The 26,299-nt window shown below is 40.9% G+C and overlaps 1 protein-coding gene across 1 annotated transcript in view; it reads left to right on the top strand.

Moving 5' to 3' along the window:
• The window catches only part of KHDRBS2 (KH RNA binding domain containing, signal transduction associated 2), an 800,500-nt gene that overhangs the window by 107,074 nt on the left and 667,127 nt on the right, over positions 1–26,299 (top strand). Inside the window, exon 2 of the mRNA XM_005696178.3 lies at positions 24,501–24,628. Within this exon, the coding sequence (XP_005696235.2) occupies positions 24,501–24,628 (128 nt within the window). The remainder of the gene's footprint in view (positions 1–24,500; positions 24,629–26,299) is intronic.

A 26,299-nucleotide genomic window follows, 5' to 3' on the forward strand; every position in this document is an offset into this window, starting at 1 on the left:
ATGCCTGGTGCAAGGGCTGAAATGTACTGACTGAATTTATAACATGAGAAGTAAGTGATAAGTGGGGACCTGAACAGAGCTCCCTGGGAGCCATGCTGTACCTTCCATGGGGAGAGGACTGGTGAGCTGACACTTAAAGCAGAGTGGTATCTGATGGTTTCAGTTTTAGTATGTTCAGGGTCTTAAAATGCATTAGTAGTAATTAAAATAACTAACTGTCTTATGATGTATCTTGCTGAAAACCACTTCGATTATTTTATAATCAATTTTAGCACTTTTATTTCATTCATCAAAATAATTACTTGTGTAGGTGGTTTAAATTATTTGCAAATTGGACTGAACCGAGGTAGTAATTTATCCTCAGTGGATCTGAAATAGTTATTCTTGCCTACAATGAAAAGGAACATATTATTCCATGTTTAAGAACAACTTCCCATGTCTTAAGTTACCACTCGACCTGCTGACCTTGCATCTGAGTGATCCATTATTTACATCTGCTTTCCTGCCATCATTGTTCACATGTAAGGTTATCCCTCTTATCATTTAAGCTCTGTCTTATAAGAAATTATTCATTTCATTTTTCTTTGGTGAAAAACACAGGGCTTAGAGATTTATTTCTATCTTGTTAGTCACTGGGCTAAGTACAGGGGCCATGAAAGTAAATAAAATAAACCTCCTCAGTTTATAATATAGAGGGAGATAGATATGAAACATTATGGCCTCAAAACAATGTGGTAATTATTGCCAGAGAAGTAGATACAAAATGCTAGTTCACATAATGTCATCACTTGGTAGATGTACTTTCCTCAAAAATTAAAAAAAGGAAGGAACTGAGGCTAATTAACTTGCTTAATAGCAAGAAGGACGTCCTTCATAGCTCAGTCAGTAAATAATCTGCTTGCAATGCAGGGGACCTGAGTTCAATTCCTGTGTTGGGAAGATCCCCTGGAGAAGGAAATGGCAACCCACTCCAGTATTCTTGCCTGGAAAATCCCATGAACAGAGGAGACTGTCAGGCATGACAGTCCATGGGGTTGCAAGAGTCAGACATTACTTAGTGACTAAACCACCACAGCAAGTGACAAAGCAATTTTAGCACTTAAATTTGACTCCAAAAACTACAAACAGAACTCAAATAAACTTTACATTAGTAGAGATTGTTGATTTAATAGTTATTAATGCAGAATATTAAATGATTTTAAAGTAAAGTGGTGAAGGAGTGACTGCCCAATATTATTTGACTCTTTGTGACCTTATGGACTGTAGCCCACAAGTCTTCTCTGTCCATGGGATTTTCCCGGCAAGAATATTGTAAGTAGGTTGCCATTTCCTCCTTCAGGGGATCTTCCTGACTCAGGGATTGAACCCATGTCTCCAGCATCTCCACCTTTTCTGGCATATTCTTTACCCCTGAGCCACTGGTGAAGCCCTAAAATAAAGTGGTCTTTATCAGTTATTTATGAGATAGATTTGAAAGAGTTTATTATTCTACTACATTGTACTCCATTTTATTAGCAATAATCATTAAAGATTTCATTCTGCATTCAAATTCAAAAAGGAGGAAATATTTTTTCTTAGAAACTAAGTTTAATTTGAAGGTGGAGCAAGAAATATAACTTTGTTCACTTACGTAAATATGTTATTCATGCTCCATTTATAATCAGAAGTTCTCATCACCAGGCAGCTGTGTATCATTCCTGTTATACAGTCCCTTTCGCTTTCACTTTTCGCTTTCATGCACTGGAGAAGGAAATGGCAACCCACTCCAGTGTTCTTGCCTGGAGAATCCCAGGGACGGGGGAGCCTGGTGGGCTGCCGTCTACGGGGTCACACAGAGTTGGACACGACTGAAGCGATTTAGCAGCATACAGTCCCTTCTGAAAATGCCCATAAATAGAAGCATTTCTTTTATAAGTTTTATTGATTTTTGGTTTGGATGAGCATAAACTTCAAAACAGCTCAATACTGGCCTCATTCCCTGTCATTGTATTTAAAAGTCATTTACATTTTATTGACAGTAATTCATTTTCTTCCATGCCCTTTGCTTCAGTATATTTTATATTAATATCTTCTACATAAATGCTCTTTTCTCTTACATTGCTTTGAAAATTATTTTCAGAGTCTAATTGGTAATTAAATGTCTCTTGATTCTTTAAAATTTCCCTAGAAGTTATGTTTGGGCATATTTTAAGTTTGCCTGTCTTCTGAATTTTAGAATTACAGTATCTGGAAGATCATGTATTTCACACTCCATGAAGAAATTTAGTCATAAAGAGCCTTATGTAAGAACATATTTTGCAGTATTCTTTAGTGTGTAGCTCTAACAAGGTTGATTGTATAGTTTCCTGGTGAAATAAGTCAGTGTACATAGGTGTGATATAGTGCCATCAGAGTAAAAAGGCTAATTAAAAATGATTAAAACAGAAATTAAAGTAACAATTAATTCCAAAAAAAAAAAAAAAAAACCCATGATCACAAAGGTATTCTAAACATTCATGAACACATAACTTACCTAGGGGGCTACATCTTTTATTTTATCCTTGTCTTGCTTTCCTGCCCATAAGGGAAATACTATTACATGGTGTCTTACCTTTAAGACTTATCCCAGTCTGGTTACTGGTAACTGTTTAACTTCATCATGTAAACTATATTTCTTTTATTAATTCCTGGCTTTTCCTATTTCTTTTCTATATTTAATCTGCTACATGTGAGGTAGAGTGTAATTTATTAGTATTTATTGAATTAATCAGAGAATAAAGTCACTACTACAAGTCTATGCCCCGACAAGTAATGCTGAAGAAGATGAGCTTGAACGTTTCTATGAAGACCTACAGGACCTTCTAGAATTAACACCCCCCAAAAGATGTCCTTTTCATTATAGGGGCTGGAGTGCAAAAGTAGGAAGTCAATAAACAGCTGGAGTAACAGGCAAATTTGGCATTGGAGTACAGAATGAAGTAGGGCAAAGGCTAATAGAGTTCTGCCAAGAGAACACACTGGTGATAGTGAAAGATTGCTGTTGAATCACGCAAAGATGCTGGGATTCTTGGCCCCCGAGTGAGAAGAATTCAATCCAGGGCCAGAGATGAGGCTTGATTACACAGAGCTTTTGTGTGATAAAGTTTTATTAAAGTAGAAAGGAGACAGAGAAAGCTTCTGACATAGGCATCAGAAGGGGGCAGAAAGAGTACCCACCTGCTAGTCTTCAGCTGGATGTTATATAGTCACTAGCAGTCTGTTAATAAATGAAAGGAATGTCTTAAAACTCAGAATGGCACCAGGCCCCTCACCCATAAGATGCATTTTGGGATAATCTTGGCACCAAATGTTTCATCCTGGGCCATAAAATGATTAACTTGAATCTTGAAGAAGGGCAGATCGCCATACAAATAGTTTCGTCTACACAGATTAGGGGAACAATATCTGAATATAACATACTGGTTTGTCAAGCAAGTTCTGAGCCAAGAGGCAGAACTGACTTGAAGACAGAGTTTGGGGTAAATGCATAGTATATTAGCATAGCTTAAGATAAACGTTTCCATAAGAGAAATTCATTGGTTATCTCTAGGTCTGAGAATAGTTAACTTCAGGTGAAACCAGGTGTCATTATGGCAACACAGTATTTTCAGAGAAACCTCCTTTTAAATTAGTATAGAGAAGGAAAAAATACTAGTTTGTTTCCTCCTGCAGCTTAAGAGAGATAAAAATGTTTGACACTTGCAGGCTATTTCCTCCATTTGGAGACCTCTGGCCTTCCTGCTTGTTACCCTCTCATTCCCCCCTTTTCTATAGGAGAATTATGTTGCCTAGGGAAAAGGGGCATCGGTCTCCTTCCATAACTGCTTCTGAGCTGACAAGGGGCGTTGTCCCTAAATTGGTGAGGCAACATATTCTCCTAATCCTCATATTGAGGATATCTGATCCAGGGGCCCCAAATAGTAGTTGGAGAAAGCTGCAGCAGTAGCAGGAGTTTGAGCAACCATTTGTAACTTAAAAGCTTTCATCTGGCTAGAAAAAAATCTAGTTACACAGTTACAGATGTAAGGCAACATAGTTATTAAAACAAGTTAAAATCAAAATTAGAAGTCACATTATATCCATATTTAAAGTGCAACCTGTTGCACCAGTCCATTTTAGGGTTGTTAGATGTCATCAGATAAGAGGCATCTCATGATTGTTGTTGAAGGTATTTGCAGACTTTGAGAAAGTCTTTTCCTTGAAGTGGAGATGTTGACCATGGGAATCCTTGCACTGATGAAGAGGGGAGTGCTCCACAGACCCAGCAGTCAGACCGATTGTGGAGTGCAGTGTAGGAGTGAGCCCAGGATAGGAAGGCATTGTCTTGAGGATCAAATGGCAGATTCAGGATTTTTTGAGTCAGCACAAGTAGGCTCACATAGATTATCAGGCCCATCTGAAAAGTACAAAGTCAGAGCATAGAAAGTAAAGACATAAAATGAAGTAATTTAGTTTCGGCCACTATGCCACCTCTTAACTCGAGTGTGATGTACCCACAAATCAATTCCTGGCACTTTGACAGCTGTGGGAGAAGAAAGAATAACCTGGTAAGGGCCTTCCCAGAGGGGCTCGAGGGATGGGCCCCCAGATCCCAATGTTTGTATGAGAACCTCAGTTCCTGGTTCAAATAGAGGCTTGCTTGACTCAGAGGCTGGGTCAGGAGTCGTCTTCAGGAGTTCTGTTAATGTCTGTTGAAAGGCTGAGAGCTGAGTTACATAACTAGTTAATTTCAAGGCTTCAAGGTCTATAACAATATCTGTGTGTAAGAAAGGCCTTCCATAAATACATTCAAAGGGGGACAGTCCCTCTTTTTGGGGGGCAGTTCAAGCCCTCATTAAAGCTATGGGTAGGACTTTAATCCAATTGTCCTGTGTCTCTTGTGTTAGTTTGCGCTGATGTCTTTTGATAATGTCATTAGCTTTTTCAATCTTTGCTGAGGATTGGGGTCTTCAGGAACAGTGTAAGTGATATTTTATTCCTAAAGCTTTAGATACCCCCTAAGTTACAGCAGGTTTAAAGGCAGAGCCATTGTCACTCTGAAGGCTCCGTGGCAGCCCAAACCTGGGGATAATATCATGGATTAAAATCTTTATAACCTCCTTAGCCTGTTCCCTACGGCAGGGAAAAGCCTCAATCCATCCAGTAAAAGTATCCACCCAAATTTGTAAGCAACAATATCCATTAGCTTTTGGTATATGAGTAAAATCAATTTCCCAGTCCTCTCCCGGATATTTCCCACTTTGTTGTAATCCAGATTTTGCTAGCTTTTCAGTCTTTGGGGTACTTCTTTGACAAACCTCACACCTTTTGATAATATTCTTTAAAGTTTTCATTACATTTTTACCTTCAAACAAACGAGAAACAATTTGGTAAGTACTCTCTGCACCCAAATGAAAACACTAATGTAAACCCCTAAGAATTTTCCACTGAGCATTTTCAGGAATTATTAATCGTCCATCCTTGGACTGTAACCATCCTTTATCAGTAATCTTTGTTCCTCATTTCTCATATCTTTCTAATTCTTCCTCAGTATATTTTGGTTGTTCCTGTTCCACAGGACCTGTCCAGATAAAAGGCATCCGCAGTGAAGGGGTTATGTAAAGTGCCTCTTTTGCTTTTCTGGTTTGACAGCCAACTGATTATCTTTGGCTACCTTACTCCCATCCCTGCTGTGCCTTTTGCAATGCATAACAGCTACTTCTTTAGGACAATATATAGCAGTTAAAAGTGTTTCAATATCTCTGAAATGCTTAATAGGTTCTCCTGTTGCTGTTTTAAACTGTCTTTTTTTCCATATTGCAGCATGAGCATGTAAAGTCAAAAAAGCATATTTAGAATCAGTGTAGATATTTACTCACTGCCCTTTGCTTAATTCTAGAGCTCGGGTCAGAGCCACAAGCTCCGCTAACTGAGCACTGGTTCCCTGGGGGAGAGATTTTGCTTCCAAAACCTGTTCAGCAGTCACCATGGCATAACCTGCTTTATGCTTTCCATCCCGAACAAAAGAACTGCCATCTGTAAATGTTTCCATGTCAGGATTGTCTAATGGAGTATCCATTAGATCCTCCAGAGCTGCATAGTTAAAAGTTAGGAATTGGGAACAATCGTGATCAGGTGTTTCATTTTCCTTCTCAGGTAGGAAAGTGGCAAGATTTAAATTTACACAAAATTTAAGCTTAGTTACTGGTCCTTCTAACAACAATGATATTCAAGAAGCCTACTGTCTGTGAATTTAAGATTCCACTCACATCATGAGAAGTCAGTACAGTAAGGTTTCATCCATTAATTATTTTTAAAGCTTCAGGTGCCAATAAAGCCTCTGCCCCAATTACTGTTAGACAGTGGGGCCACCCACGTGAAATAAGCAATAGGTTGCTGCTGAGGCCCTCGGTGTTGTGTCAAAACTCTCAAGGCCATACCTTTTCTTTCAGTGACAAACAAATTAAATTCTGACACTGTGGGCAAGCTCAGAGCTGGAGCCTGCAGGAGAGCAGTCTGAAGAACCTTAAAAGCCTTTTGAGTTTCTGGAGACAAAACCAGTTTGTCAGTTTGGGCCTGCTGAGTTTCAGCTATAGGTTTATATAAAGGCCAGACAAGTTCCTCATAACCCGGAATCCAAATGCGACAGTAACCTGTGATTCCCAAAAATCCTCTCACATGTCGTAAAGTCATAGGTAGGGGATTATTTAGTATAGGTTTAATCTCTCAGGGCCTATGGCCCTAGTCCTTTCTGATATTATTAGGCCCAGATATCTAACCAATTGTTGACAAAGCTGAACCTTTTCTCTTGATGCCTTGTAACCACAGCCTGCCAAAAAGTTTAAGAAATCTTCTGAGGCTTGTGAACAAGCTTCCCCTGTCTCAGAAAAGAGCAAAATATCATCTACATATTGTAACACCACTGGTTCAGAGCTATTAAAGTTTTGTAGATCCCCTGACAAAATAAGTGAAGACTGTCACGAAATCCCTGGGGCAAAACTGTCCAGGTTAACTGAGAAACTGGCTGCCTAGGGTCTTGAAAGGCAAATAGAAATTGACTTTCTTCTGCCAAAGGCACTGAATAGAAGGCATCTTTCAAGTAAATTACTGAGAAATATTTGGCTCATTTAGGAATTTCAGACAATAGAGTATAAGGGTTAGGCACCACGGGGTGTAAAGGAACTACAGCCTCATTTATTATTTGTAAATCTTGAACTAGTCTCCATGTACCATTTGATTTTTTTTTATTATTTTTATTTAATTTTTTTAATTTTAATTTTTACTTTATTTTATAATACTATATATATATAATACTATATATATAATACTATATATATATATAATACTATATATTTTATACCCAAGTAGGAGTGTTGCAAGGACTGTTACAGAGAGTTAATAGTCCCTGCTCCTTTAAACTTTTGATGATGGTTAAACCCTTCCTTAACCTCAGGTTTCAGTGGATACTGCTTCTTATGTGGAAATAAGTGTGGGTCTTTGAGTTTGACAACTACAGGAATAGCATTTTGTGCTTCACCCACAGATTTTCCATCAGTCCATACTCTAGGATTTATATTTTGTTCAACTAAATGGAGAGAAAGGGAGGGCTCCATATTCATGAAAACAGAGGCATGGACCTTGCTCAGTATATCCCTCCCCAAAAGAGGTGAGGGAGATTCTGGCACGATCAAAAACTAATGTGAAAATAGCACAGAATCCCAGTTGCAAGATAAAGAATAACTGAAATAATACATTTTGGCTCGTCCAGACAGTCCCACTACAGAAGCAGATTGGGAAGAAAGTGGGCCAGGGGCTTCAGTAAGCACAGAGTAAGTTGCCCCAGTATCTAAAAGGAAATCGATGGATTGGTCCCCCACAATTATTAATACCCGTGGTTCCTCAGGTGTAATTAGGACAGGAATTTGTGTGGGGACCCCCGGGCCCCTTCAGTCCTGATTGTCTTGAGAGTCCGACCCCGGAGACCTACGCCTCTGGGGGCAGTCTCTCTTCCAGTGTGGTCTTTTGAAGACTGGACATGGAGCCGGGGGCGGCTTAGATGCCTGGAAGCAATTCCACTTGAGGTGCCCCTCTTTTCCACAGTAATAGCAAGCCCATCCCTTTTCACCTAGGTCCCTCTGGGCATCTTTCTCAGGCTGTTTAGGAAAGTTTTTCGTAGCCCTTGAGAAGGCTTCTGCCTTTTCCTTTGTTTTTTTCTGCCTTTCTTTCTTTTCCTCATATTCCCTACCATAATAGACTATCTGAGCCAGTTGTAACAGAGTATCTAAAGACTGATTTGGTCCATACAGCCATTTTAATAGCTTATGGCTGATATCTGGAGCTGACTGAGTGAGAAAGCTATCTTTTAAGATCACTTTTCCCGCTTCACTTTTGGGATCAATCTCAGTGAATCTGCGAAGGGCTTCTCTCAGTCTATCTATAAATTTACCAGGAGCTTCCTTCTCCTCCTGTTCTATGTCTGCCAATTTGCTACAGTTTAAAGGCTTAGAATGTGCCTGCCTGAGTCCTTCAAGAATGCATCTGACAAAATGACTCTGATCCCATTTTCCTTTAGCTGTGTTGTAGTCCCAGTCTGCTTCTGTAGTTGGGACCGCCTGATTCCCAGGGGGAGGGCCGCTATCTCGTTCTCCCTATTTTATACTGATTCATTACCAAGCCATTCATCTCCATGTGTGAAGTCACTCAGTCGTGTCCAGCTCTTTGCGACCCCGTGGACTATAGCCCACCAGGCTCCTCTCTCCATGGGATTCTCCAGGCATGAATACTGGAATGGATTGCCATTTCCTTCTCCAGGGGATCTTCCCAACACAGGGATCAAACCCGGGACTCCTGCACAACCACTTTTCCCAAAACTCGAGTCTTTGAGTCGGGAGTCAGCGTTTTTCCCAAGATATACATCACATCCTTCCAAGTAAGGTCATAAAGCAGAGTGACACCTTTAAAAGCTCTAATATATTTTTCTGGGTCCTCTAAATAGTCTCCCAGATCCTCCTTGATTCTTTGTATTTCTTGATAAGAAAAAGGCTTATTGGTTCTCATAGACTTGATTATTTCTCCCGGTGGGTGTTTCATGAAGAGGCAACAGCTTGTGTGGCTCTTCCTCAGTCTCTCTGGCTGCTCTGCACATATGATCCCAGGGCTAGATTGGAAAACCGGTTTTTCTTTTTCTCTTTGTCTCCTGTCCTCCATTTCATCTTTTACTTTGATGGTCTGCGTTTCTACTGAAACCAGAGTAGTCTGAGGTCGTACTGAGACAGGAGTTGTTTGGATCGCCACGTGGGCAGTTTGAATCTCAGTTTGGGTTTCCACTGAGACCAAGGGAGTTTGAATCTCAGTTTGGGTTTCCACTGAGACAAAAGCAACCATTCTGAGGGGGGGTTCTCTGGCTTTCAGTTTGCTCAGCTTGGAGCCTCCGGGTACAGGGGCAAAGTAGGAGGACAGGAGGGAACTGAAGGTTTCACGCCCAAATCTATACCCTTAGGACATAAGTCTGGCATATTTCGCAGAGAGAAAAAGGGCAACACATATGCTACTTCCACCCATTTCCCTTGTTACTTACAGAACCAGTCTAATTATAAAACAGTATTATCCTTAAGAGACCCTCCAATTGGCCACCGTTTGCCATCCCTCAATGGATACCGTGGCCATGCAGCATCACATAGGAAGACCAGGTGTGTCTTCTTTAAGCCCTGGGGATCAAATCTATCCCAGTTTTTCAGGATACAGGTCAAAGGAGTAAGGCTGGAATTGTTAGCTCCCATCTGTAAGAGAGAAAAAAAGCGAACAGCACCATTTTTATACAGGAGGCTTCCCTTCCTGCTCTAGATGGGGATATAGACAGACTTTACACCAAAAGTTTTTTCTTTCTGGTCGGAATTAGTCTGTCCCTTACTGACACAGGTGCCGTCCCCGTCCCTCCCGGTTCTACCACCAAGACGGGGTGAGGATGTACCTGATAGTATCCCTACCTGACATCAATCCAGCTCTTCACCATTAACCTTGCTTGCCTCTGATGCCACCCGGGGTGCAATCAGAGTAAGCTTCCAGCATGCCACCCAAGCTAAGACCGCTGGGGGAAACATTCGTCACCTGAGTGCCTGTGCAAGACCCTGAGTATATTCCTGACCACAATAAGACCAATATGAACATAAAACTGAGATGTTCCTTCCAAGCATCACCACACCAGTATAAGAGCCTCCTCTGGTTCACTAAGAGCCGGCGTTACCAAGGGGAAAAAACAAAACAAAAAACAAAAAAACAAACAAACAAACAAAAACAACAACAACAAAAAAAAAACACTGCAGTCCCTATTTGAGTAACCTTTTACCTCAGAGATGTTCTTGGAGCTAGAGCTCCATTTAGCTTCTGAACTTCCAATTCCTAGCGAGGCTAGGCGCTTTCTTGACTACCAATCCAAGTTTGGGACCTAAGCCACAGTACACAATAACAGTATAGATCACAAGTCTCTTGAAAGTCTATGATCTGATAGATTAGGTTAGCACTTCTAATTTCCAAGGAGTTATGAAATGATCAAAGAGACTGAAAAGTTTGACCGAGAAAGGAGAGTTTGGTCCACATGCTTTGTCCATTTCTGGTCGGTTCCTGAAGGAGACATTGGATGCCTCTTGGCATTGGCAGGTCGGTATAAACCCCTGACAGGTTTCTGCCGTAAGCTGTATGAGATCACTGTGGAACTGCAGAGCAGGGCTCCTCACTTGCTTCGTGCAGAGCATGCCATTTATTCACACAAGCACACTGTAGAGTTAGTAAAGAACAGCAGAAATCATCTTCACTAAGAGAACAAAGAACTAGAGCTCCAAACATCCTTACCTTGTCCTGAAGGATACCGGATGAGCTCCCAAGATGAAAGATTGTTGTTGAATCACACAAAGGCACCGGGATTCATGGCCCCCAGATGAGAAGAATTCAGTCTGGGGCCAGACACGAGGCTTGATCACTCAGAGCTATTGTGTAATAAAGTTTTATTAAAGTATAAAAGAGACAGAGAAAGCTTCTGACATAGGCATCAGAAGGGGGCAGAAAGAGTACCCACCTGCTAGTCTTCAGCTGGATGTTATATAGTCACTAGCAGTCTGTTAATAAATGAAAGGGATGTCTTAAAACTCAGAATGGCACCAGGCCCCTCACCCATAAGATGCATTTTGGGATAATCTTGGCACCAAATGTTTCATCCTGGGCCATAAAATGATTAACTTGAATCTTGAAGAAGGGCAGATCACCATACAAATAGTTTCATTTACATAGATTAGGGGAACAATATCTGAATATGACATACTGGTTTGTCAAGCAAGTTCTGAGCCAAGAGGCAGAACTGACTTAAAGACAGAGTTTGGGGTAAATGCATAGTACATTACCATAGCTTAAGATAAATGTTTCCATAAGAGAAATGCATTTGTTATCTCTAGTGTAAAAATAGTTAACTTTGGGTAAAACCAGGTGTCATTATGGCAACACAGTATTTTAAGAGAAACCTCCTTTTAATTGGTATAGAGAAGGAAAAAATATCCCTTGTTTGTTTCTTTCTGTAGCTTAAGAGAGATAAAAATATTTGACACTTGCAGACTATTTCCTCTATTTGGAGACCTCTGGCCTTCCTGCCTGTTACCCTCTCAATAGCAAACACCCTCTTCCAACAACACAAGAGAATACTACACATGGACATCACCAGATGATCAACAACAAAATCAGGTTGATTATATTCTTTACAGCCAAAGATGGAGAAGCTCTATACAGTCAGAAAAAACAAGACTGGGAGTTGACTGTGGCTCAGATCATGAACTCCTTATTGCCAAATTCAGACTTAAATTGAAGCAAGTGGGGAAAACCACTTGACCATTCAGATATGATCAAAATCACATCCCTTACAAATACACAGTGGAAGTGAGAAATAGATTTAAGGGACTAGATCTGATAGACTGAGTGCCTGAAGAACTATGGATGGAGCTTCATGACATTGTGCAGGAGAAAGGAATGAAGACCATCCTCAAGAAAAAGAAATGCAAAAAAAAAAGAAAAGCAAAATGGTTGTCCGAGGAGGCCTTACAAATAGCTGTGAAAAGAAGAGACCTGAAAAGCAAAGGAGAAAAGGAAAGAAATACCCCTTTGAATACAGAGTTCCAAAGAATAGCAAGGAGAGATAAGAAAGCCTTCCTCAGCGATCAAGCCAAATAGAGGAAAACAATAGAATGGGAAAGACTAGAGATGTCTTCAAGAAAATTAGAGATACCAAGGGAATATTTCATGCAAAGATGGGATCCATACAGGACAGAAATGGTATAGACCTAAGAGAAGCAGAAGATATTAAGAAGAGGTGGCAAAAATAATCAGAAGGACTGTACAAAAAAGATATTCATGACCCAGATATTTCATGATGGTGTGATCACTCAGAGTCAGATATCCTGCAATGTGAAGTCAAAGGGGCCTTAGAGAGCATCACTACGAACAAAGCTAGGAGAGGTGATGAAATTCTAGTTGAGTTATTTCAAATTCTGAAAGATGATGCTGTGAAAGTGCTGCACTCAATATGTCAGCAAATTTGGAAAGCTCAGCAGTGGCCACAGGACTGGAAAAGTCAGTTTTCATTCTAATCCCAAAGAAAGGCAATGCCAAAGAATGCTCAAATTACTGCACAATTGCACTCATCCCACATGCTAGTAAAGTAATGCTCAAAACTCTCCAAGCCAGGCTTCAGCAATACTTGAAACATGAACTTCCAGATCTTCACATTGGTTTTAGAAAAGACAGAGGAACCAGAGATAACATTGCCAGGATTGGCTGAATCATAGAAAAAGCAAGAGTTCCAGAAAAAACATATATTTCTGCTTTATTGACTGTGCCAAAGCCTTTGACTCTGTGGATCACAATAGACTGTGGAAAATCTTGAAAGAGATGGGAACACCGGACCACCTGACCTGCCTCTTGAGAAACCTATATGCAGGTCAGGAATCAACAGTTAGACTGGACATGGAACAACGGACTAGTTCCAAATAGGAAAAGGAGTACGTCAAGGCTGTATATTGTTACCCTGCTTATTTAACTTATACGCAGTGTACATCATGAGAAATGCTGGGCTGGAAGGAAACACAAGCTGGAATCAAGATTGCTGGGAGAAATATCAATAACCTCAGATACGCAGATGACACCACCCTTATGGCAGAAAGTGAAGAGGAATTAAAGAGCCTCTTGATGAAACTGAAAGAAGAGAGTGAAAAAGTTGGCTTAAAACTCAGCATTCCGAAAACCAAGATCATGGCATCGAGTCCCATCACTTCATGGGAAATAGATGGGAAAACAGTGGAAGCAGTGTGACACTTTATTTTGGGGGGCTTCAAAATCACTGCAGATGGTGATTGCATCCATGAAATTAACAGGCGCTTACTCCTTGGAAGGAAACTTGTGACCAACCTGAACAACATATTAAAAAGCAGACATTACTTTGTCAACAAAGGTCTGTGTAGTCAAGGCTATCGATTGTCTAGTGGTCATGTATTGATGTGAGAGTTGGACTATATAGAAAGCTGAGTGCTGAAGAACTGATGCTTTTGAACTGTGGTGTTGGAGAAGACTCTTGAGAGTCCCATGGACTGCAAGGTGATCCAACTAGTCCATCCTATAGAAGATCAGCACTGGGTATTCATTGGAAGGAATGATGCTAAAGCTGAAACTCCAGTACTTTGGCCAACTAATGCGAAGAGCTAACTCATTTGAAAAAACCCTAATTCTAGGAAAGATTGAGGGCAGGAGAAGGGGACGACAGAGCATGATATGGTTGGATTACATCACTGACTCAACGGACATGGGTTTGGGTGGACTCTGGGAATTGGTGATGGACATGGAGGCATGGGATGCTGCGGTTCATGGGGTCACAGAGTCGGACACAACTGAGCAACTGAACTGAACTGAAGAATACATAACTGGCAGGAAGTTTAAATTCTACAAACCACTTTATTAAATGCTCTGTCAATTTCTTACAAAGTTAAACACCATTTTGTGAGAAATGTCAGACTCTTTGCGACCCCATGAATCGCAGCACGCCAGGGCTCCCTGTCCGATACCAACTCCTGGAGTTTACACAAACTTACTCCTTGGAAGAAAAGTTATGACCAACCTAGATAGCAAATTCAAACGCAGAGACATTACTTTGCTGACTAAGGTCCGTCTAGTCAAGGCTATGCTTTTTCCTGTGGTCATGTATGGATGTGAGAGTTAGACTTTGAAGAAGGCTGAGTGCCAAAGAATTGATGCTTTTGAACTGTGGTGTTGGAGAAGACTCTTGAGAGTCCCTTGGACTGCAAGGAGATCCAACCAGTCCATTCTGAAGGAGATCAGCCCTGGGATTTCTTTGGAAGGAATGATGCTAAAGCTGAAACTCCAGTACTTTGGCCACCTCCTGAGAAGAGTTGACTCATTGGAAAAGACTCTGATTCTGGGAGAAATTGAGGGCAGGAGGAGAAGGGGACAACAGAGGATGAGATGGCTGGATGGCATCACGGACTCAATGGACGTGAGTCGGAGTGAACGCCGGGGGTTGGTGATGGACAGGGAGGCCTGGTGTGCTGCAATTCATGGGGTCGCAAAGAGTCGGACACGACTGAGCAACTGAACTGAACTGAACGTCATCCCCTTCTCCTCCTGTCCCCAATCCCTCCCAGCATCAGGGTATTTTCCAATGAGTCAACTCTTCGCATGAGGTGGCCAAAATATTGGAGTTTCAGCTTCAGTGTCAGTCCTTCGAATACACACCCAGGACTGATCTCCCTCAGGATGGACTGGTTGGGTCTCCTTGCAATAAAAGGGACTCTCAAGAGTCTTCTCCAACACCACAGTTCAAAAGCGTCAATTCTTCAGCGCTCAGGTTTCTTTATAGTGCAACTCTCACATCCGTACATGAGTACTGCAAAAACCACTGTCTTGAGTAGATGGACATTTCTTGGCAAAGTGCTGTCTCTGCTTTTTAATATGCTGTTCAGGTTGGTCATAACTTTCCTTTCATGGGGTAAGCATCTTTTAAATTCATGGCTGCAATCACCATCTACAGTGATTTTGAAGCACCCAAAAATAAAGTCTGATACAGTTTCCTCTGTTTCCCCTTCTAGTTTCCATGAAGTGATGGGACTGGATGCCATGATCTTCATATCCTGAATGTTGAGCTTTAGCCAACTTTTCAGTGTCCTCTTTCATCAAGAGGCTTATTAGTTCCTCTTCACTTTCTGCCATAAGGGTGGTGTCATCTGTATATCTGACCTTATTAATATTTCTCCCAGCAATCTTGATTTCAGCTTGTGCTTTTTCCAGCCCAGCGTTTCTCATGATAGTACTCTGCATATAAGTTAAATAAGCAGAGTGACAATATACAGCCTTGACATACTCCTTTTCCTATTTGGAACCAGTCTGTTTTTCCATGTCCAGTTATAACTGTTGCTTCCTGGCCTGCATGTAGGTTTCTCAAGAGGCAGGTTACGTGGTCTGTCATTCCCATCTCTTTCAGAAGTTTCCATAGTTTATTGCAATCCACACAGTCAAAAGCTTTGGCATAGTCAATAAAGCAGAAATAGATGTTTTTTGGAACTCTTGCTTTTTCCATGATCCATCGGATGTTTGCAATTTAACCTGTGCTTCCTCTTCCTTTTCTAAAGCCAGGTTGAACATCTGGAAGTTCACAGTTCACATGTTGATAAAGCCTGACTTGGAAAAATTTGACCGTTACTTTACTAGCGTGTGAGATGAGTGCCATTATGTGGTAGTTTGAGCATTCTTTCGCATTGCCTTTCTTTATGATTGTAATGAAAACTGACTTTTTCCAGTGCTGTGGCCACGGCTGCATTTTCCAAATTTACTGGCATATTGAGTGCAGCACTTTCACAGCATCATCTTCCAGAATTTGAAATAGCTCAACTGGAATTCCATCACTTCCACTAGCTTTGTTTGTAGTGATGCTTTCTAAGGCCCACTTCAATTCACTTTCTGTCATGTCTGGCTCTAGGTAAGTGATCACACCATCATGATATCTGGGTCATAAAGATCTTTTTTGAACAGTTCTTCTGTGTATTCTTGCCACCTCTTCCCAATACCTTCTGCTTCTGTTATGTCTATACCTTTTCTGTCCTTTATCGAGCCCATCTTTGCATGAAATATTCCCTTTTGTGTGTAATTATCTTTAACAGATCTCTAGTCTTTCCCATTCTGTTGTTTTCCTTTATTTATTTGCATTGATCTCTGTAGAAGGGTTTCTTAATCTCCTTGCTATTATTTGGAAGTCTGCATTCAGATGCTTATATCTTTCCTTTTCTCCTTTGCTTTTCACTTCAGTTCATTTCACAGTTCTTTGTAAGGCCTCCTCAGACAGCCATTTTGCTTTTTTGCATTTCTTTTACGTGGGAATGGTCTTGATCCCTGTCTCCTGTACAATGTCATGAACCTCCGTCCATAGTTCATCAGGCACTCTAACAGATCTAGTCCCTTAAATCCATTTCTCACTCCCACCGTAGAATCATAAAGGATGATTTAGGTTATACCTTAATGGTCTAGTGGTATCCCCTACTGTCTTGAATTTAAGTCTGAATTTGGCAATAAGGAATTCATGATCTGAGGCACAGGCAGCTCCCAGTCTTGTTTTTGTTAACTGTATAGAGCTTCTCCATCTTTGGCTGCAAAGAATATAATCAGTCTGATTTTGGTGTTTTCCATCTGGTGATGTCCATGTGTAGAGTCTTCTCTTGTGTTGTTGTAAGAGGGTATTTGTTATGAGCAGTGCTTTCTCTTGGCAATACTATATTAACCTTTGCCCTGCTTCCTTCTGTACTCCAAGGCCAAATTTGCCTGTTACTCCAGGTGTTTCTTGACTTCCTACCTTTGCATTCCTGTCCCCTGAAAAGGGTATCAGTTTTGGTTGTTCTAAAAGGTCTTGTAGGTCTTCATCAGTTCAGTTCAGTTCAGTCACTCAGTCGTGTCCTACCCTTTCTGACCCCATGAATCACACCACGCCAGGCCTCCCTCTCCATCACCAATTCCTGTAGTTCACTCAGACTCGCGTCCATCGAGTCAGTGATGCCATCCAGCCATCTCATCCTCTGTCGTCCCCTTCTTCTCCTGCTCCCAATCCCTCCCAGCATCAGAGTCTTTTCCAATGAGTCAACTCTTAGCATGAGGTGGCCAAAGTAGGTCTTCATAGAACCGTTCAAGTTCAGCTGCTTCAGCATTAGTGGTTATGGCATAGGCTTTAATTACCGTGATATTGAATGATTTGCCTTGGAGACGAACAGTGATCATTCTGTCATTTTTGAGATTGGATCCTAAATACTGCATTTCAGACTCTTTTGTTGACCATGATGGCTACTCCATTTCTTCTAATGTATTCCTTCCCACAGTAGTAGCTATAATGGTCATCTGAGTTAAATTCACCCTTTCCAGTCCATTTTAGTTGGCTGATTCTTAGAATGTCAACGTTCATTCTTGTCGTCTCCTGTTTGACCACATCCAATTTGCCTTGATTCATGGACCTAACATTACAGGTTCCTATGCAATATTGCTCTTTAGATCATTGGACCTTGCTTCTATCACCAGTCACATCCACAGCTGGGTATTGTTTTTGCTTTGGCTCCATCCCTTCATTCATTGTGGTGTTATTTCTCCACTGATCTCCAGTAGCATATTGGGCACTTACTGACCTGGAGAGTTCTTCTTTCAGTATTCTATCATTTTGCCTTTTCATACTGTTCATGGGGTTCTCAAGGCAAAAATACTGAAGTGATTTGCTATTCCCTTCTCCAGTGAACCTCATTCTGTCAGATCTCTCCTCTGTGACCCATTTGTCTTAGGTGGCCCCCTCATGGCATGGCTTAGTTTCACTGAGTTAGGCAAGGCCGTGGTCCGTGTGATCAGATTGGCTAATTTTCTGTGATTATGGTTTCAGTGTGTCTGGCCTCTGATGCCCTCTTGCACACCTCCAATCTTGCTTGGGTTTCTCTTACCTTGGATATGGGGTATCTCTTCATGGCTGCTCCAGCAAAGCGCTGCCAAGCTTCTTACCTTGCACGAGGTCGCCCCTCCTCACCTTGAGTATGGAGTAGCTCTTCTCGGACCTCCTTTACCCATGCAGCTGCCGCTCCTTGGATGTGGGGTAGCTCCTCTTGGCTGCTGCCCTTGATTTCGGACATGGGATAGCTCCTCTGGGCCGCTTCTGCACTGTCACAGCCTGGCGCTCTAGGTCTCCATCCCTGACCATGTGCGTAGGGTAGCTCCTCTCATCCGGTTTTCTGTGTAGTCCACAGCACTTTTGGATTGTCCATCACAGCCACAGCACTTCTGCATGTGCAAAGTTTAATAGAGGTAGATAAACAAGATTTATGGAGAAGGCAATGGCAACCCACTCCAGTAGTCTTGCCTGGAAAATCCCATGGACAGAGGACCCTGGTAGGCTACAGTCCATGGGGTCACTGAGGGTTGGACATAACTGAAAAACTTCACTTTCACTTTTCACTTTCATGCATTGGAGAAGGAAATGGCAACCCACTCCAGTGTTCTTGCCTGGAGAATCCCAGGGATGGTGCAGCCTCGTTGGCTGCCGTCTATGGGGTTGCACAGATTCGGACATGACTGAAGTGACTTAGCATTAGCAAACAAGATTTATATATGTTAAAGGTTAACTGCAAGGGGAAGAGAACAGTAGGAAAATAAAGGAATAAATTAGAAAAAAAATATTAATTGGTTTTAAAAATCTAAAAAAGAGAGAGAGAGAGGAAAAAAAAAAAAAAAAGTAAAACTCCACAGAACTGCAGAAGCCCAACACAGAGGCAGAGGTTTATGGCACCAATAAAAAAGGTGACTGAGTTAAAAAAAAAAAAAAAAAAAAAAGTTCAAAACTTATTTGGATTTATCAGTGCCAATAAAATCAACAATTACAACAGAGTGGGGGTAGGGAGGTAAAACATCTGAAAGAATCTATAGAACAAGTCAAAAAATAAAAATAATAAGTGGTTTTCTTGAGTCACTGCCATCAGAGTCCTTTCGCTCAGTGGAAATAACAGGATGCCCTACAACATAGTGCTGATTTCTGGACCTCCTGTGACGGCTGCTCAGATTCTAATCTGGCCCTACTCTTCTGTGTTCTTGCTTCTAATGTCCACAGTTATCAGAGCTAGTGCATTTTCTTTTGTGAGGGCTCTCAGTGCCCTTTTAGATATTTCTTAGACACAGAGTCTGCCTAGTTGATCATCTGGATTTAATCTGCAGCTTGTATAGATGATCTGAAGGTTTTGGATCTTCTTCCCTAGCTAAACTGCCCCCAGGTTTCAATTGTGATTTTATTTCCACTTCTGCATATGGATTGTGCACTGGGAATTATCTCCTGAAGCTACCCTGGAGGGCTTGGGTTTGCCCCTGTGAGGGCCAGGTGTGGAGATGGTACAGCTGCTTGGATCTCAGGGTTTCTGGCAGTACCAGGTACTCAGGGGGGTTGGTGGCTGGGGTAGCAGGAAATACAGTGCTCTAAGAAGTGTTTGGCAACCAGTTTTGGCAAATACACCCCAGTATTCTTGCCTGGAGAACCCCTTATCTGACAGAGAAGCCTAGCAGGCCACAGTCTACAGGGTTGCAAAGAGTCAAGACAGGACTGAAGTGACTCTGCGTGCATAAACACAAGACTTCTTCTTCCTTTTTTTTTTTTTTGTCTGTGGCAGCTTTTCCCCAATGAGAGTTGAGCGTGAATGTGATGCTGCTGCTTGGCTTGTTGGGACCCTGGTGGTGCCAAGTGTGCAGGGACACAGACTGCCTCTGTGGCAGGAATTATGGCTGTATCAGAGTCTTTTTTTGAGGCTCTTGTAGCTGGGGATCAGAAGACCTCTACGGCCAGTCTTTTTCTGTAGCTCTGCCCATTCAGGCACTTATAGGGTTCCTTCTCTGTTGTTCTGAGTGTCAGTCACAGAGAGGGGTCCCCCGACTTGTTTCCTACTCTGTAGTTTGGCCCATCAGTCACTGAAAAGAGCACCATGGGTGGGGTCCTACTCTGTAGTTCAGTGTGTCAGGCATTTGATGGGCTAGCCTCTCTAATATTCAGCTGCTGATACTTTTGTGTGGAGAGAGAGAGAGGCTATGGTGATGGCTCCACCCCATCTGTGTTGCCTTCCATGGCTGCCTGGCTTTCTTCCATAGGCATTTCCAACCATGATCTTCTCCCTCATATCCCTTTCATCCATCTCTCCAGAGTCAACAGCAGCCCTCACTCACTCTGGGACTGCTCCACAATCCCTAAACTCCAGTTCCCAGCCACTGCGGCTTCCAGCAGACCCGTATTCCTGCCCCGTGTATGAATGACTGTGGCAAGGACTGTCTGATTCTCTTTCCATTTAGGCTGCCACAGATCAACTGTTTCACTCTTATCCTTAAATGTCTCTCTTCTGACTCAGACAATTGCCCCTCTGTGGGGATCGGACTCCTGCTCCAGTTCCCCCACCTGCCAAGGGCAGGTCCAGTCCTAGAAGCACTCATGCCCTCCCCCCCCCCCACACACACACTCATTCCTTTGTCCTACCGAGTTTTGTGTGGATCGATATACTCTTTTTCACTGGTCAGGCACTCCTGCCCGCTCTCAGCTGGTGTTCTGCATACACTTCTGTGTCTGAAGGTGTATTCATGATGTATCTCTGAAGAGAGATGCACTCCACATCTGCCTAATCTATGCCGTTTTCTTCTCCTGGGAGCATTCTTATGAGGGAAAATTGTCAGTTCTTCTTAAACCTCTGGGTAGGTAATTTCATGTTGATGAATATGAGTGACATCAATTACAGATTTAATTCTTTAAAGGACTATTTCATGATATCTCCTTTTTAATTGTATTTAAGTTTGTCTAGGGTATATGGTATCATACTATTTATCTCCCAGTTCAAGTCAGTTCAGTTCAGTCACTCCGTTGTGTCCGACTCATTACAACACTATGGACTGCAGTATGCCAGGCTTCCCTGTCCATCACGAACTCCTGGAGTTTACTCAAATTCATGTCCATTGAGTTGGTGTTGCAATCCAACCATCTCATCCTCTGTCAGTCCCTTCTCCTCCCGCCTTCAATCATTCCCAGCATCAGGGTCTTTTTATTTATTTGTTTTTAATATAAATTTATTTTAATTGGAGGCTAATTACTTTAAATATTGTATTGGTTTTGCCATGCATCAAGATGAATCTGCCACAGGTAAACAGATGTTCCCCATCCTGAACCCCCCTCCTTCCTCCCTCCCCGTACCATCCCTCTGGGTCATCTCAGTGCACAAGCCTCAAGCCCCAAGCATCCAGTATCATGCATTGAACCTGGACTGGCTATTCATTTCATATATGATATTATACATGTTTCAATGCCATTCTTCCAAATCATCCCACCCTCACCCTCTCCCACAGAGTCCAAAAGACTGTTCTATACATCTGTGTCTCTTTTGTTGTATCACATACAGGGTTATAATTACCATCTTTCTACAGTCCATATATATGCATTAGTATACTGTATTGGTGTTTTTCTTTCTGGCTTGCTTCACTCTGTATAATAGGCTCTAGTTTCATCCACCTCGTTAGAACTGATTCAAATGTATTCTTTTTAATGGCTGAGAAATATTCCATTGTGTAGATGAATGGTACATCAGGGTCTTTTTAAATGAGTCAGTTCTTCCCATCAGGTGGCCAAAGTATTGGAATTTCAGCTTCAGCATCAGTCCTTCCATTGAATATTCTTGACTGATTTCCATTTGGATAGACTGGTTGGTAGTCTAAGGTACTCTCTTGTAGTCCAAGGGACTCTCAAGTGTCTCCTCCAGTACCAGAGTACAAAAGTGTCAATGCTTGATGCTCAACTTTCTTTATAGTCCAGTTCTCACATCCACACTTGACTACTGGAAAAACCAAAGCTTTGACTAGATAGACCCTTGTTGGCAAAGTAATGTCTCTGCTTTTTATATGCTGTCTAGTTTGGTCATAATTTTTCTTCCAAGGAGCAATCATCTTTTAATATCACAGCTGCAGTCACTATCTGCAGTGATTTTAGAGCCCCCCATAATAAAGTCTCTCACTCTTTCCACTATTGCCCCATCTATTTGCCATGAAGTGATGGGACCAGATGCCACGATCTTAGCTTTCTGAATGTTGAGTTTTAAGTCAACTTTTTCACTCTCCTCTTTCACTTTCACCAAGAGACTCTTTAGTTCTGCACTTTCTGCCATAAGGGTTGGTGTCATCTGCATATCTCAGGTGATTGATATTTCTCCCGGCAATCTTGAATCCAGCTTGTGTTTCATCCAACCCAGCATTTCTCATGATGTGCTCTGCATAGAAGTTAAATAAGCAGGGTGACAATATACAGCCTTGACGTACTCCTTTTCCTATTTGGGACCAGTCTGTTGTTCCGTTTCCAGTTCTAACTGTTGCTTCCTGACCTGCATACAGATTTCTCAGGAGACAGGTCAGGTGGTCTAGTATTCCCATCTCTTTAAGAATTTTCCTCAGTTTGTTGTGATACACAGTGAAAGACTTTGGGATTGTCAGTAAAGCTAAAGTAGATGTTTTTTCTGGAACTCTCGCTTTTTCAGTGATCCAGCTGATCCAATTGATGTTGACAGTTTGATTTATTTTTCCATTGCCTTTTCTCTACTACTTACCTCTGTTCATTTTTACTACCCTATTATAGATAATGAATGACTTCTGTTTTCAATTATGTTTTCTTAGGAACAATTTTGAATAAAAATCAAACATTTAACCTCAAAATATATTTGTTTTCTTCATTCCTCCTAGGAAATTGATGCTTGCTTAATATTTTGAAATATTTCAAGTGTATATATTTTCTCAAATTTTGTTTGAATATGTTAAATTTTAATCAGATGCATTCTGTCTTCACATTCAGTTCAATTCAGTTCAGTCGTTCAGTTGTGTCCGACTCTTTGCAACCCCATGAATCGCAGCACGCCAGGCCTCCCTGTCCATCACCAACTCCCGCAGTTCACTCAGACTCACGTCCATTGAGTCTGTGATGCCATCCAGCCATCTCATCCTCGGTCGTTTCCTTCTCCTCCTGCCCACAATCCCCCGCAGCATTAGAGTCTTTTCCAATGAGTCAACTCTTCGCATGAGGTGGCCAAAGTATTGGAGTTTCAGCTTTAGCATCATTCCTTCCAAAGAAATCCCAGGATTGATCTCCTTCAGAATGGACTGGTTGGATCTCCTTGCAGTCCAAGGGACTCTCAAGAGTCTTCTCCAACACCACAGTTCAAAAGCATCAATTCTTCAGCGCTCAGCCTTCTTCACAGTCCAACTCTCACATCCATACATGACTACTGGAAAAAACATGCCTTGACTAGATGGACCTTAGTCAGCAAAGTAATATCTCTGCTTTTGAATATGCATCTAGGTTGGTCATAACTTTTCTTCCAAGGAGTAAGCGTCTTTTAATTTCATGGCTGCAAGCACCATTTGCAGTGATTTTGGAGCCCCCAAAAATAAAGTCTGACACTGTTTCTACTGTTTCCATATCTATTTCCCATGGAGTGACGAGACCAGATGCCATGATCTTCGTTTTCTGAATGTTGAGCTTTAAGCCAACTTTTTCACTCTCCTCTTTGACTTTCATCAAGAGGCTTTTTAGTTCGTCTTCACTTCCTGCCATAGGGGTGGTGTCATCTGCATATCTGAGGTTATTGATATTTCTCCCGGCAATCTTGAATCCAGCTTGTGTTTCTTCCAGTCCAGCGTTTCTCATGATGTACTGTGCATATAAGTTAATTAAGCAGGGTGACAATATACAGCCCTGACATACTCCTTTTCCTATTTGGAACCAGTCTGTTGTTCCACGTCCAGTTCTAACTGTTGCTTCCTGACCTGCATACAGATTTCTCAAGAGGCAAGTTAGGTGGTCTGGTATTCCCATCTCTTCCAGAATTTTCCACAGTTTATTGTGATCCACACAGTCAAAGACTTTGGCAAAGTCAATAAAGCAGAAATAGATGTTTTTCTGGAACTCTCTTGCTTTTTCCATGATCCAGAGGATGTTGGCAATTTGATCTCTAGTTCCTCTGCATTTTCTAAAACCAGCTTGAACGTCAGGAATTTCACAGTTCACGTATTGCTGAAGCCTAGCTTGGAGGATTTTGAGCATCACTTTACTAGCATGTGAGATGAGTGCAATTGTGCGGTAGTTTGAGCATTCTTTGACATTGTCTTTCTTTGCGATTGGAATGAAAACTGACCTTTTCCAGTCCTGTGGCCATTGCTAAGTATTAGACAGTCATATCTTCAATCACTGCTTCTTAGTTTTGGTTGACAAGAGATCATTGTACAGACAATAGTGACATTGATGTAACTTCAGCATGGTGCTGTTTCAGTCTTTATCAAGATTCTTCAAAATCCTATTTAATAAGAGGAGTAATAAGAACAGCCAGGATATTTATAATGACTTCACATTTCATTTAATGCTTTTCTTGCGAATTTTTTTTTTTCAGAAATTGAAAAATTTCAAAGTTCTGATGGAAAAAATGAAGATGAAGAAGAGAAATATCTTGATGTCATCAGCAACAAAAATATAAAGCTTTCAGAAAGGGTATTGATTCCTGTCAAACAGTATCCAAAGGTACTACAGTATATGCTTTTTAACCTCCTTGAATTAAAAAAAAAAATGATGAAAATAAGATGATGTTTCATTCATAGCCTTTATGAAATAAGTGTACAAATCTTCATTTTATTAGTATATACTAATATATAACACTGACATAGAAGAATAAAAACTCTTTGAAAGTACAATAATTTTCTACTGATAGCTGGAACATTTTTTTCTGTGAATATAAGAAACATAATTACATATTTTCATCATTTAACATGTAAGTAGTTCAGCAATTTGTCCAAATATGCTCAATCAGTAATCTTTTGGTTCATGTTAAAATGCACATTTTATTATAAGACTGCAAAATTAATGGTTCAAAATATACAGCATGAGGCAAATAGCTGAGAATCCTTTTATCTAGGAAGGCAATATAATCTTTATTAGACACGGGTTTAAACCGCTAGGGTCCATTTATATAATGATTATGATATTATTCTCTTGAAAATAGCTTTTCATTAGATATTTTGTCATTGCATGATGTTCTTATCACCAGAATCATGATTATAAAATATAGCATTCAATGGCTTGCTTTCATTATTTATGTTCATATATTCCAATGGTTGAAAAGTTTTTTGTTTTTTTGTTTTTTTTTTCCCAAGTAAATTGCCTAAGCAGAAAAATGGAAACTCAAAGATTTAAGCTGGTAGTTAACTTTCTGAAGAGTGTGGAGCAAAGCCCATGTAATTAACCTAAGAAGAAAGAGTACAGAAATAAATGCTATATTTTACCAAATGGCTTCTAATATGATAAATTTTGGTAAATATAATAAGTAGAAGATGTGTTTATAATTATTTGAAATAGGATAAACATAACAGCATATCAAACCATTTATTTTAACTTTCAGGTGAGGTTTTTGGATATGTAAGCTTTTGAATATTGTGCTTATTTTGAGCTGCTTCTGCTGCTAAGTCGCTTCAGTCGTGTCTGATTCTTGTGACCCCATAGACGGAAGCCCACCAGGCTCCTCTATCCCTGGGATTCTCCAGGCAGGAAAACTGGAGTGGGTTGTCATTTCCTTCTCCAATGTTTGAAAGTGAAAAGTGAAAGGGAAGTCACTCAGTCGTGTCCAACTCTTGGCGACCCCATGGACTGCAGCCTACCAGACTCTGTCATCCATGGGATTTTCCAGGCAAGAGTACTGTAGTGGGGTGCCATGCACTATTGTAAGATAAGTACATACAATGAATATGTAATTTAAGTTTTATTAAATTTACAATCGTTTTAATGAATATCAAGTTGGGCTGTCATAGAAATGTACATGAAAATTTTTACATAATACTGAAATAAGGTAGAATATGATAAGGTCCTAAGGAAAATACAATTCTTTGAAGGAACTTGGTTAATAAAACTAGACGGAGTACAGCTTCAGTCTTGAAATCATATATTTAAATATACATATTACTTGATAATGTTTCCTGGGATAATCCTTATCTATTCTTTGGATATGGAAAAGCTTGTGATAGACTCAGTATCTGCTTCTCAGTAAAATGCAGCTCTGAATCTCTGACCAAGATGTGCTAGCATTTCAAGTCCTAAATAATGCTAAATGATGGTGTGAATGATGGAATACTTTGAAAATTTGCTGTTTTTGTAAATCCTTTATTTTTTGTGAGTCTTTGCATTTTTACTTGACTAATAGTG

Source organism: Capra hircus, chromosome 23 (genome assembly GCF_001704415.2).
Source record: "Capra hircus breed San Clemente chromosome 23, ASM170441v1, whole genome shotgun sequence".
Taxonomy (NCBI): domain Eukaryota; kingdom Metazoa; phylum Chordata; class Mammalia; order Artiodactyla; family Bovidae; genus Capra; species Capra hircus.